Source organism: Anguilla rostrata, chromosome 17 (assembly GCF_018555375.3).
Source record: "Anguilla rostrata isolate EN2019 chromosome 17, ASM1855537v3, whole genome shotgun sequence".
In the NCBI taxonomy this organism is placed as follows: domain Eukaryota; kingdom Metazoa; phylum Chordata; class Actinopteri; order Anguilliformes; family Anguillidae; genus Anguilla; species Anguilla rostrata.
Window position 1 is genome coordinate 11493878 of NC_057949.1, and position 13699 is coordinate 11507576.

At 48.1% G+C, this 13699-nt stretch overlaps 1 protein-coding gene across 2 annotated transcripts; it reads left to right on the top strand.

Annotated features, from left to right (window-relative positions):
• Positions 1 to 233: 233 nt before the first annotated feature.
• Positions 234 to 13452, top strand: LOC135243154 (eukaryotic peptide chain release factor GTP-binding subunit ERF3A). 2 transcript variants are annotated; one of them, XM_064314754.1, is made up of 14 exons: positions 234 to 693; positions 5099 to 5140; positions 6650 to 6889; positions 7103 to 7136; positions 7566 to 7643; positions 8116 to 8296; positions 8695 to 8849; positions 9076 to 9216; positions 9561 to 9654; positions 9997 to 10077; positions 10925 to 11098; positions 11447 to 11536; positions 12052 to 12220; positions 12690 to 13452. In XM_064314754.1, the coding sequence occupies exons 1-14, from the start codon at positions 501 to 503 to the stop codon at positions 12740 to 12742; spliced, it is 1725 nt and encodes a 574-aa protein (XP_064170824.1). In that variant the 5' UTR covers positions 234 to 500; the 3' UTR covers positions 12743 to 13452. The 2 variants fall into 2 exon arrangements, with proteins under 2 accessions (XP_064170824.1, XP_064170825.1); XM_064314755.1 differs by having other exon boundaries at positions 6653 to 6889.
• Positions 13453 to 13699: the final 247 nt, after the last annotated feature.

A 13699-nucleotide genomic window follows, 5' to 3' on the forward strand; every position in this document is an offset into this window, starting at 1 on the left:
CTCAATGAGTTGACTCCCATTGGTTTGGAGAAGTCACATTGCATTGTTGCGAGCAATGAAAATCAAATGCGTTGAGAAAGCGTTTAGTTAAAAAAAAAATCTAATTCCGTCGGCAATTGTGACGTCAATTCGCGTTATGCTCGCATGGAAATGTAGTTTATGTACATCTACCTTCGCGCGTCTAATCGGGATACAGATTTCAAAAGACACCATGTTCCAGAATGCACCGTTAACGTCGCTCCCTTAGGTTGGGGAGAGTCATCGGCACACACGAGGACTTGCGTTGAGTGCTGAGTCGGATCTCTCTCTTTCTCTGGTGCCGCCGTGAGAAACCGGCGCTATTTTATTTGGAGAAAAAGAAAATAACACGTTACGAAGAGAAAAGTTTTTTTTAAAAGGATTTTAAAGAGGTGACAAAACAACGCGTTAGTGGGTGGTTACACAGCTAGCTAACTGCGTAGTCTTCACCACATTAGCTACAGTAAATAGAAAGATCAACGATGGACCCTAGAGACACTGCCCCTGATTCGTGGGAACAGGAGGACGATGGCGAGGCCCCGGCCGACGTGCAACTTCAGACCGCCTTCACCGCCCTAAATGTGGACGCCAAACCGTTTGTCCCCAACGTTAACGCCGCCGAATTCGTTCCGGCCTTCCTACAGAAAGGGCCTTCGGAAAATCCAGACTCCGATGGTAAGCTTACGACCACAGTTCAGTTTTAGCTAAGCTAGCAAGCTAGTGAACGTAGATAACATAGCACGACAGTCGGCACACGCTTTCTGACACTCAGCAACTGGCTAGCCTGTTAGCGCTAAATCTCAGATCACAGACGCAGGTAGCGTGAGCTGGCTAACGGTTGCTAGCTACAAGATTATCAGCATATTGGCTATTCGCTAGCATTCTAGCCAGCTATCACGCTAAGCATGAACACTGATAACATGCTATCTCGACGTTAAATACCACATCTGTTTGCCATCTGCAGCTTGTGTGACATCTGTTTTGGGGACTCCGTTAGCTTGTGAGCTAGCTAACCAGCTGTGCTACAACGTTACTACACGCGAGCCAACTAGCTAGATAACGCTTGCTAGTTGGTTAACAAAGGGTGACAAGGTGTTAAGTTAGCCGTGTGCTGGTTTAGCTAACGTTACCGCTATCTTGCACATGGATCAACATAAAGTATAGGGAGTGGTTTATGAGACGGTTATTATAAAAATGGTGTACTTGAGCCAACTAACGGTTAATTTATTTTCAATGCGTTTGCTTGCTAGCTAGCTCGCGACTTGAAGATAACCCATTGGACTGGTAAGGTGGGTTAAACTTTGCTGTTGGCTAAAGGCATGCAGCTACCTAATATAGGTTGCTAACTTTCGCGGGCTATCTCGTAATATTTAAAACGGTCTTGCCTGGATGTCATTTCATTGAACGACACTAATGTATCACGAAAGCGCACGCGAGAGTCCTCTGTTCAGGGTGAACCTGTAACTTATGCCGGTATTTGTGAATGGTAATATTACGCAGGCATAATAACGTAATTTCCTTTTTCCTGTGTTATTTGCCGCTCTTCTTAACTTACCCGCTACTACTGGCAGTATACAGTAATATTTTTGTCTAATTATATACTCCAATATTTCTCAAACACTGTGTACATCTTACATTGTCTATTTTGTAAATAGCCAATGTAAGAGCAAATGTCTCTCAAATAGTGTTGTGGAATACTGAAAGCACATTAAAGTGCGTAGTAATCTTTAGGAACAGACTGTCAGAAAGCATCTTGTTACAAGACAAGTGCTCTGCTGTTTCAGGGGGGGAAGTATTCATTAATCACTCACTTTTGTGTTTTATACCGATGCTTGTTTACACTTTTGAAGATCAATGGCAGCGTTCTTCTGCCTGAATAAGTATGCATTACATTTATCAACAGGTTTGGAAAGCTCAGCCCTGCACCAGCACTTTGATGCAGGGTCTTCGGAGTCTGTGGAATTCTGGGGCTCTTGATTAACCATTGGTAACATGGTCTTTGGAGTGCTTCAGATCACAGCAGTGTTGAACAGTGTTTTCTGAAGACGGCATTTAGGCTTTTAGCAGGGACCCTGATCCTTAGCCACTTGCACAGAATACATTTTTATTTGCGTCTTTATGTATTTAATCTATTTATACCACTGGATGTTTACAGAAGTTCCGGTTAATTACCTTGCCTGAGGGTACAGCAGCAATGACCCAACTGGGAATCTAACTCGCAGCCATTGAGCTACAAACGCAGGTTGCTAACCATTATACTGAACTGCTGCCAAAAAGTAGCACTGTTGCTCAGCTAGGAGTGTATAGTGAGTGTTTGTTTCTGTATTGTACAGGGTCCTCTTCCTTGTTACACCAGTTTTTCTTATTTTTTCTGTACTCATTTAAAAACGCTTCTTCATCTGTTAACGTCTGTATGAATGAACCAAGCACATATGACCGAATTACTGAAAGTTTAGGCTGGCAAATTAATGGAAGTAGAAATGATGCATGTCCTTAATAAGACACAGTCCTAGCAAGTGTTTATCACGTGGTATTTATAATGATAAACTCTACTTTAATGTACAGAAAACTGTCTTTGAGACATAACCATATGTAGCCTACAAAGATCTATTAACGAAGTACACAGCGAAAGGGATAACTAGATGCTCTTTTGTCAAGTTGGTCATCATCCCTGTAATGAGTAAGGTATAATTTACTTATTTTGCTCTGAATCGATATACTGCACTTCTAATGGAAAAAAGTGTGATTTCTTACAACCAAGCCGCATGACTGTGTGCTGCATTTCTTACAGTTCGGAGCAGTAATGTGTCTTATGAGCCAAGTGATGCAATCTCGCTGTAAAACAAAGTATTTCGGTCATTATTCTTTTCCCCAAAGCTACTAACTTTGCAGAGCGTTAAAGGCATAACCCAAACCTCATTGGGTAACGTGATGCACCTGTTAATGCAGGGAATTTTCTGTCAGTTTTTAATAATTCCTAGAGAATTTGGTTTCCAGGTATTGACTTAGCTTGACAGTTCAGCTCGTGCCAGCAGTAGATTTTAATGGAAGGTTTTGTGATGCAACGTAAACTTGTTTCTATTTACAGCAAGTGACTGTTGTACTCATTTTTACATTGCAGAACAAGAAGTCTAGCAATGTGACTAATTGGTGAGCTCTGCAAGTTAGATATTGATGGTGAACGACAGACTTCTTCAGAATTCTGAAGGGAAACTTGGGTATTTGCGTGCGCTGTTTGTGAATGGGAATCATAGAGCAGCAGTGCGGTTTGATGAAGTTGACGTCACCTGCGAGGTTAAAGAGCAATGGGTCAACAAGCCGTCCCTGCCCTGTGAGCTGCGTTCTCTGTCGCATTTAAGTGTGCTGGGAAATGTAGTTTTTCTCATTGAATGCAGTTAAAGCTAAGTACAAGTGCTCAATCATTGATAAAAGGATTAAGCTACTCTTTAACTGACTCCATAGTGTCCTTTTGCATTGCCACGGTTACAGCATCACCGTTGCTGACTGGAGAAGGGGGCGGAGACGGGCATTTCAAAAAGAGCTCGAGCAGCTTGACGTGAATGGACACTGCCTTCCGTTCGCAGGTGCGCGTGGGACACCCCTCCGCTGAGGAGGAGCCCGTAACCTCGTGAGCCGTGGTTTCACCTGTCAGACAGCGCCGCGGTGCCCTCATGAGAGTGATGTCACGCTGCTCTCAGGATAACAGACGTGTCATTGGGAACTGGGTTGTTTGGTGTCCTTAATTTAAAAAAAAAAAAAATTTTTTAAAGTGAAGTTATTTCTTTTTTTTCTTTTCTCCTGTCCTTGTCACATGCTCAGAGAGAGTATCGCAACTTCTGAGAAACTGCAGACGTGCGTCGTTTCCTCCTCCCTGCAGTTGTACGCCGCATAGAATTTTGGAAGTTTTTATTTTTTTGCGCACCCTATACGTTAGTACAAAATAATAATATACCTTAAGAGCCAGACTTGCTGTCTGTCTGCAGCGTTATTGTTAGTAGGTGCCGCTCTTTGGTGTGGGCAGAAGGTCTCGGCTGAGGGCGGCTTATCTCTCTCGCGGCGGCTGCCGGGAGGAAGGGGAAATGGTGGCGGAGGGTCAGCCGGCGCCCCCCCTGCGTGCCGCTGCGGGCGCTGGCACAGCGTGGCCTTTGAGGGAAACGTAACGGTTTCGCTTGCAGAGCGGAAGTGAGAGACGCGAGCTTTTAAAGCCGATGCTGTGGGTGTGGCCAGAGAGACCACGCCCAATCAGCTGCAGTGGCCGTGTGCGGTTGGCTGTTACAAAATCCCTTCTTGGGGCACTGCTGGCATCGTGGGCCATGTTGGTTGTGTGCAGCTGGTTAGCACAGGCCTGTGTGTGTGCGCAAGGCAGGGGAACCCCATTTGTTCTAAGCGCTTATTCAATACACAGTTTTACCTGTTGGAAACATGTCCGTTTGCAGGAACCAGCTGCAGAAACGAGGCTTCCTATAGTCCCTTTATTGGGTCCCACAGCTACTTGCTGGCACACCTGACCTCCTTTGCACCACGGGGTGTACCCAGCACGAACAGCAGTCCTGCTGCTCCCTCTCCATTAACTGCAGCAGGCATAGAGACAAGTGCTTGCTGTGAAGGTGCTCAGAGTTATGAATATTGATCCATAATTGAAGCAGTGTGTAATGATGTGTTCATTTTCTAGATTTCTCTAGTTTGTTTCTTCCTGACTGGGCAGTGGATGTCTGTGCAGAAATGCAAAATGATAGATGACGTCTATTTTGTTGATGTTGGATTTAGCTCGCCAGCCAAAATGGTAATAAGTTTGAAGTTGACGGCTGGCTGTTCTCTGATCTTGCTTTACCTGTGGAGAGGACAGAATTGGGCAGCGGCTTTTAACTCATCTGCAGCAGCTCCTGAAAGCCAACCCTCGCGTCAGCCTATCAGAGAATCGCATTCAGGGCTGCAAACGCAGCGTCCAGACAGCACGGTGTAACCACAGATTAGAGGCGCATGTTTATGACATCACCAGTTGATATTTCGCCTGTGCTTGCATGTTTGTGCTTACAGTGTTAAAATATCTGTCTGTCTCTCTCTCGCTCTCCCTCTCTAGGCACTGAGGCAGTTGTCAGCATGGAGGTGGCAGAACCTGTTGGTATGTACCCTGTGTGTAATGTCTTCACGGGAAAGGGTCATCAGCCATTTCGGAGGGTCTTCTGATTGAAACGTCGTCTTTCCTCTTAAATTCTTAAATTCCTAAATTAAATTTAGTGTTAATCAGTTTAACCATCAGGGTCCAAGTTGAACTATGCGGTTGTTCCCTGTACTTGGACCGGTACTTCTCTCTAGGGGTTTCGTCATACTTGTTCCTGGTTATGGTTCTACACTTTGTTGGACGTTGCTCTGGATAAGAGCGTCTGCCAAATGCCTGTAATGTAAATTCCACCTGTCAAAAAAGGCTTTTGCCTGAACAGTTGCGAGATCCCTTTCAGTAGATTACTTTTTGAGAGGTTGGGGACACCTCTTCTCAGAGATCTCATCTTGTCGCACCTGTGCCCGCGATGCTAGGCCCTCCCTGCCTGTGCAGCGCTAACGAGCGGCTCTGGCGTACTGATCTTTCATCAGAACTCCGCCCACTGACCCCGTGGACAATGCCGGGGGCTGAACGAGCAGCAGAGTAAACGGGCGGGTCGGGTGCTTGTGGGAGGCCTACCTTTTTAAGCAAATGTCCTTTTTTTCCCCTTTTTTACATTATTTTTTTTTAAGTAAAAGCCACACTTGAATGTGTTTTGCCCGAGGCGGTTTTCTCCTTGCGCTGTACCTAACGAACGTGGGGCAGCGACACGTAGCGCAGTCAGAAGGGGTGCTCAAGGTCGACTCGGGCGAAGCACAGGCCGGGTTCTGCTTTCGGCCTCGGGTGTCTAAGAGAGCGGCGCGGCTCTTGGCGTGCGGAGAGAAGCAGGGAAGATCAGCCTGTGCGCACTCAGAGGTCTGTGTGGTGTGCCCTGGATGGCTGCCCTTGGATCAGAGCGCATAATCTGACTGGATAACTGAGGCCTTTGCTCTGTCTGCTCCACTGAGTTCAGAGTTTCCTTAAAGGAAAGTGCCTCAGTGATTCTGCTCGGCGTGTAACACTGGGTTACCATTTCCGCCAAACACAAACTGCCGCTGTGGCGTTTGGGTGTGGCAGTAGCAGAAGGTGGATCACACAGAGCTTACCCCCTGAGGTGTAGAGCTATTTCCCTGTAGGGCTGGTGTTTATTATGTAGATTTATGTAGATTTATTTCCGATAGGTACCCTGGATCTACTAGTTGGTTAGCTGTATTCCCCAATGCTGGTTAACCATAGGCTAGACTACAGTAAATGGGTTTTATGTAGGGACTCAAAAAGAGTCTTTAGTTCACAAGCTTATAAGGAAATGTGGCTAAAATGCCATTGAATAAATGACTGGGTGAAGTAAATAATTAAGAGTAGATGGTATGAAATGTCGAAGTGGAATAGCACTGCCCTGCCGACACTTGGCTTACAGTGGCTGGGATTTATAAGAGTGGGGGAGGGGGTTCATTTTTTAATCACAATGTGTGAGTTTGACTGCTGGTGGAGAGTAGCGGGATGTGCTGGGCCCTGGGTGGGCGTGGTCTAAAAGGGGCGTGGTTTCCCCAGCAGTGCCGCTGGAGAACGGGGAGGCGGAGATGAGCACAGAGGACACGTGGGAGCAGAAGGGCGGGGAGCCAGATGAGGCGGAGCCGGGAGGCGGGCCCGGAGGGGACGGAGGGCCTGCTCCCGAGCAACAGCAGGAGATGATGGAGGAGGAGGAGGAGGTGCCCACGCCCAAAGTAGCCCCGCCCCCTCCGGACGCCCCCAAGAAGGAGCACGTGAACGTGGTCTTCATCGGGCACGTCGGTGAGTCTTGCCTGCTGAGCCTTGGCCCGCCCCCATGGTGGACTGAAGCCCCGCCTCCAACGTGAGACGGTGCATGTGAGCGAATGTTGTGCGACTGCTTGTGATGATTGCGTGTGCATTTGAGCTAGTGCATTTGTGCATATGTGTGTGAGTGTGTGAGCACTACAACCATTCCCTCCTCACTGACTCCTCTGTCTGATCTTCTCTCTTAAGATGCTGGGAAGTCAACAATTGGGGGACAGATCATGTGAGTACTGTGCCTTAGCTCAGATAAAACTGCAGCGAAAATGTCTTTTTGTTGTGGTATCCATTTTGTTTTAATTATTTATTTTGGATCAAACTGTCCTGCCACGCACTACCTTAAAAGCGACTGTTTTAATGGTGAATGCACCAAGTTGAACTTCTTAAAAATATCCAGTTGGACTGAGCTGCTTCTGGTTCTGACTGTATTAGGAATTATCTGCTTGGTGATCTGATGTCGGATTGACTCGGCAGAACATTTTTAAAACGGTTGGAATCTGAACCGGCCTGTGGACGGAGCCCTAATTTCACTGGGGTGGTTTTGCGGAGGCTGCATCGGTCAGTGGGGTTGGCGCAGTGACCGCGGCGGCCGGTGTTGAATGGCGGTCCGTGTTGGATGTGGGTGGAAATGAACGGCGCTCTTGTTCCCCTGCAGGTATCTGACGGGGATGGTGGAGAAGAGGACCCTGGAGAAGTATGAAAGGGAGGCCAAGGAGAAGAACAGAGAAACCTGGTGAGCCTCAGCCGCGCCCTTACCCAGCATGCCCCTCACGCCCCCATCGTGCCCCAGTGTCTCCAGATAGGCAGGGGCCACCACAGACATGCATATTTTAACTAGACAGGCATGCACGCCTTAAGCTAACCTAAGCTTGTGAAGTCCCGGAAGTAAGCCTGTACTGCGCGTGTTGAGGGCAAAACATTGGAGCTCCAATCAAAACAAATGAAGAATATCAGACTGCTACACATAATACAATTTATGATCACCAGAAATTGACCAGTGGAGTTTTCTTTGGTACTTAAATCCCCTTGGTTTTCTATATTGAATTCTGATTTTTATTTTCTGGAATTTGTGTTATTTCCGTCTTATTAAATGAATTCATTGGAAGCGGAGATGGAGTAACTATTTCTGTGCTCTGCTTGGAGGCAACGCAGAAATGTTAGCGTAGCGTTTCCTCAACGTTCCCCTCCCTCCTCCCAACACGCAGGTACCTCTCCTGGGCTCTGGACACAAACCAGGAGGAGCGGGACAAGGGCAAGACGGTGGAGGTGGGCCGAGCCTACTTCGAGACGGAAAAAAAGCACTTTACCATCCTGGACGCCCCGGGCCACAAGAGCTTCGTCCCCAACATGATTGGCGGCGCGTCGCAAGCGGACCTGGCCGTGCTGGTGAGGGCCCGTCGGCTTGGGGGGGGGTCGAGAACACCCCCACCCCCATAACTCTCTCTCACAGGCCTGTATTCAGTCAGCAGCTTTCCTAAACGCTGACGCGCACAGGAATACAAATGGTTTTCCCCTCACAAACACGGATTGACTAGTTCCTTTCGGTGATGGATTTTGTTGTGTGGATTTACTCCACGGCGTACAAGAAAAAAAGATTTCAGTGTAATTGTAAGTCAGTTACAGGCCTTGTTGATTGAATCCTGGCCATAGTTTAGTAGTTTGTCATTGTGATTTGTGTGATTTTAGTACTTCCTGGTTGGGTGATGGAGAAGGAGCTAAATTGGTTTGTGATTATAGCCAGGCCTGCTCTTTGCTGAAGTGGTTTCTGGTCTTCGTTCCCGAAGGTGATCTCCGCCAGGAAAGGCGAGTTCGAGACCGGGTTCGAGAAGGGCGGGCAGACGCGGGAGCACGCCATGCTGGCGAAAACGGCCGGGGTCAAGCACCTGATCGTCCTGGTGAACAAGATGGACGACCCCACGGTCAACTGGAGCTTGGAGAGGTGGGCGGCTGCGACTGAACACAGCCCGGAGATACAGGGGGGTGGGAGGCCGAAAATGTGGGGAAATTTTTGGATTTTTAGGAAAGAACTTACTCCATGTTGTACTTCGTTGTGAACGCTAAGGTGGTATAGTCTGTAAAAGGAGGAGGGTGATTTGTCTGTAGTCTGCACGTGTGGCAGTAAGTGGGTGGAGTCAGCGGGCTCTTCCTTTTCCCTCCCCCTGCAGGTATGAGGAGTGCAAGGAGAAACTAGTGCCATTTCTGAAGAAGGTGGGATTCAACCCCAAAAAGGACATTCACTTCATGCCCTGCTCAGGGCTCACCGGCGCCAACCTGAAGGAGCCCGCCGAGCTCTGCACTTGGTATACGTAAGTCACCCCCCTACCCGCCCGCCCGGGCACTCTGACCCGGGCCAGAACCAGGCCAAAACCAGGCTGGTTCGTTTGAGCCCTTTGAGCCCACAGTAGAGCTGGAACAATGCAGGCTCATTATACCATTGTACTATTTGACCAAGGCACTTATCATTTAAAACTGAATACCTACAGTAACCAGAATGACATATAATGGTGTCTTAATGCTTTATAAAACTGCTTCAGGAACACTGCAGGAGGGGGCATGGGTCACCTCTGATACTGTTCTGGTATTGTAATAACATGCTTCCCTGATTATGTTTTGTTTTTTGTAAGTCTGGAATCTTTTGTCTATTTTCCAGAGGGTTGCCATTCATTCCACATCTCGACAGTTTGCCAAACTTCAACAGATCGACCGACGGGCCGGTCAGATTACCCATCGTGGACAAATACAAGGTGAGGAGGAGCGCGGAGATCGCGGACCCGCCCCCCCCCGCTGGTTGGGGCGCGGAGCCACTGCCGGCTCCTGACTGCTATCCCACAATGCAGGGCGAGCGGCTATCCTAACTCCACTCCGGCGTTTCAGAGAGAACGCAATATTCACTGGTTCTTTTGGGCCTACACGCGTGTGCGGTTCGGTGCTGCGGATCAAAAGCCCTGTTGCTAGGTCCTGGGACGGTTTGTTTTTGGCTGGCCTTAGTGCCTGTGCGTGGGTCACAGGCGAACTTTGAACCCAGCCACTGGAGTGAGTGCCTCGGCTGGGGCTGTGGTGACTCCTGGTCTGTCTCTCCTGTGCAGGACATGGGTACTGTGATCCTGGGGAAGCTGGAGTCCGGGTGTATCAGCAAAGCACAGCAGCTTGTCATGATGCCAAACAGGGTAAGGCTCTCCACAGGCCGCTGTGAAGCGTGTCGCCCGCACCACTGCTAGAGCTTGGGCGGTGTTGGGAGGGAGTCTCGTGACCAACGGGCAGGAAAACATTTCAGTGCAACGCTGGCGACGGCGTTGCACCCTGTGGTGTGTGAAGAATGACCTCACCCCAGAAAATAGTGGTGTGTGTGCGTTCGCATGTGTGTACTGTGTGTGTTTATAAGGTATTGTGTGTGCGAGTGTGAGGTTTGTGTGTATTGTGTATGCGTGTGTACTGTGTGTGTTTATAAGATGTTATGTTATGGGGCGACATAGCTCAGGAGGTAAGACCGATTGTCTGGCAGTCGGAGGGTTGCCGGTTCAAACCCCGCCCTGGGCGTGTCGAAGTGTCCTTGAGCAAGACACCTAACCCCTAACTCCTAACCGCTCTGGCGAATGAGAGGCATCAATTGTAAAGCGCTTTGGATAAAAGCGCTATATAAATGCAGTCCATTTACCATTTATGTGTGTGTGTGTGCACTGTGTGTTTTTATAAGGTATTGTGTGTGTGTGTGTGTGTGTGTGTGCGCGTGCGCATGTGTACTGTGTGTTTATAAGGTATTGTGTAAGTGTGTTGTGTTTGCGTGTGTACTGTGTGTACTGCATGTGTATATAAGGTGTTGCGTGTCTTCCCCAGCACACAGTGGAGGTGCTGAGCCTGCTCTCTGTGTGAGTGTGTGTGAGTGTGTGTATTGTGTGTATATAAGGTGTTGCGTGTCTTCCCCAGCACACAGTGGAGGTGCTGAGCCTGCTCTCTGTGTGAGTGTGTGTGTGAGTGTGTGTATTGTGTGTATATAAGGTGTTGCGTGTCTCCCAGCACACAGTGGAGGTGCTGAGCCTGCTCTCTGATGACGTGGAGACTGATGACGCCTCTCCGGGGGAGAACCTGAAGCTGCGGCTGAAGGGCATCGAGGAGGAGGAGATCCTGCCCGGCTTCATCCTCTGCAACGCCGAGAACCTCTGCCACTCCGGACGCACCTTCGACGCGCAGGTAGGCCCCGCGGCCTGTACCGCACACCCCCGCCCTGACCTCTGTTTGCGTAGGCCAGTTACACCCTGAACCCAGAATGCTTACTCACACACAGACACACACACACACACGTACACACACACACACACTCTCTCACACACACACACACACACACAGTGCCACAGTCTGTATTTCGCTTAGCAGTTTTATTTTTGACACTTTTATTGATTGAACAGGATATTTCATCATCCTAGTACAGATAAAGTTGCAACTTTCCATTGTCTACTCAAGAAAATCATTGCACGTGTGTGTGTGTGTGTGTTACATAAAAATTTGCGTGTGTAATTGTTTTTTATTTTCCTTTTATAGATCGTAATCATCGAACACAAATCAATCATCTGCCCAGGGTACAACGCAGTTCTACATATCCACACCTGCATCGAAGAAGTGCAAATCACAGTGAGTCTGCCGCGAGTTCGCACCTCTGCCCAGGCGTGTTAAAACACTGCCCATCGCACCCTTGTGCGCGTCTGAATTTGGTAAATAATCAGAATTGAACGGTATGAATAAAATAAAAATGCATTTAAGAAGTTACGTATTGCTGCCCCCTCCTGTGGCAATAAGATACAATCTGGCCACCGAGCCCGCTCCGCTACCATGGCGGTGCAGGAGGCGGGCCGCCAGATCCTCTGAAGCCGCATGTGGCCAAGCCCGTCTGAGCTTCATAGGCATTTAGCAGATGCTCTTACCCAGAGCGACTTTTACATAGCATTTACACTGCGTCCATTTATATACAGCTGGATGTATACTGAAGCAATGCAGGTTAAGTACCTTGCTCAAGGGTACAACAGCAGCTACCCAGGAATCAAACCTGTGTCCTTTAGGTTACAAGACCAGCTCCTTACCCATTATACTACACTGCCGCCCATGTGCCCGCCTCCCTCACTCTCTCATCCCCCCCCCCCCCCCCGCAGGCCTTAATCTGCCTGGTGGACAAGAAGTCGGGCGAGAAGAGCAAGACGCGGCCGCGCTTCGTCAAGCAGGACCAGGTGTGCATCGCCCGGCTGAGGACCGCCGGCACCATCTGCCTGGAGACCTTCAAGGACTTCCCCCAGATGGGCCGCTTCACCCTGAGAGACGAAGGTGGGTGTGGCCTCCGCGCCCCGCCAGCCATTCGTGCGCCAGGCTGGGGACTGGGCCCCGTTTGGTTTGTTAATGTCCTTCATCGCATAGAAGAACCGTTTGGGCCAATCAGAAACATGCACTTAAATCGAAATTTAAAAAAATGAAACTATGGAAATATCCCGTTGTTTCGTCTTAGAGATTCATGTGGAATTTTGTAAATTATTAAAGCAAAAAGGAACCTCTAAAGGCTTTGTTTAAAAAAAAAAAACGTAAATAGCACAATGCAGGAGGGTGGATTTTATATCCCTACCAGGCCACCAGCGAGAATATATATTTGTAAGATTATAAAACTTTAATATGTTATAATAAAATGGCACAAGCCTGAAAACAGATGGAAATGAGCATTCCCAGGATGAACCCACGACCTGTAGCTCACCCCCACTTCGTCATAACCGCCAATTTGCCCCCCCCCCCCCCCCCCTTGCAGGCAAGACCATCGCCATCGGCAAGGTGCTGAAGCTGGTGGCGGAGAGGGACTGAAGCAGCGGCGGAACGTTCCGGAACAGCCTGACGAGATGGAGAGAGGAGGGGAGGGAGAGGGGGGGGGGCATCGCAGCCAAGCCCCACCATTCACAGCACTCCTCTCTCCGGGCTCTCTCCCTCCTTACGCCTGACCAAGACCAGCTTCAAAATGAAATGAAAAAGAAACTTCTAATCGGTTTTTAAGCGAATTCAAAAAAGAAAAAAAAAAAGGAAAAGAAAAGACAAACAAAGTCCACGTGTGTCAGCTTTCTCATATTGAGAGCTCAGCTATGCCATTGTTTGGGCCTTCACCCATGACCCATTTACCCCACCCCACTACCCACCACCACACACGGTCAACAAGTAAGGTTATGACGGATAACTTCTCCCTTCCAGCTTATTGTTTTTTTCTTTTTCTTTTTTTGTTTTTTTTTGTTTAGTTCTTCAGAGAGAGTGGCGCTGGTCACATGATTCATGTGGACCAGGGGTTTTGCTTGGAATAAAAAAATATATAATTTTAAAGAAAGGAAAGAAGAAAAAATACAAAAAAATGTTGAGAAATTAACCAGTTGAAACCAAAATCATGTTAATATCTTGGTTGTACATGTCTCCCTTTGCTTAAACCCAGATTGGTTTCTCTACTCCAAGCGGTCGCGCCTTGTGTGCGAATGTTCACTTGTTATTAAAGCAACTACAGTGACAATAAAATATTAAATTCAACAATTAAAGATGCATTCATTTAATTGGCGCTTTTGAAGTTTTTGATGTTTTTTTATTTTTTTTCCCCCCAACTGTTGATATTTCAAAAATGGAAATGGATCTCCTTCGTGTTTTACATTTGCACAACTCTTGCTGTTGTGCAGACCTGTGTGTCTGCATGGAGCTGATGGGCCTGTAATGCAAGCTGCACCGGACCGGTGATCTGTGGGTCTAGACCCACGATCTTCTCCTTTGTTATTTAAGTCATGTGGCACC

Bases quoted from the DNA above. Each gene is read 5' to 3' on its own strand.
- LOC135243154 (XM_064314754.1), top strand. From the start codon at position 501: ATGGACCCTAGAGACACTGCCCCTGATTCGTGGGAACAGGAGGACGAT. The intron at 9,217-9,560 runs GTAAGTCACCCC...TCTATTTTCCAG, and splicing joins GAGCTCTGCACTTGGTATAC to AGGGTTGCCATTCATTCCAC. The intron at 12,221-12,689 runs GTGGGTGTGGCC...CCCCCCTTGCAG, and splicing joins CTTCACCCTGAGAGACGAAG to GCAAGACCATCGCCATCGGC.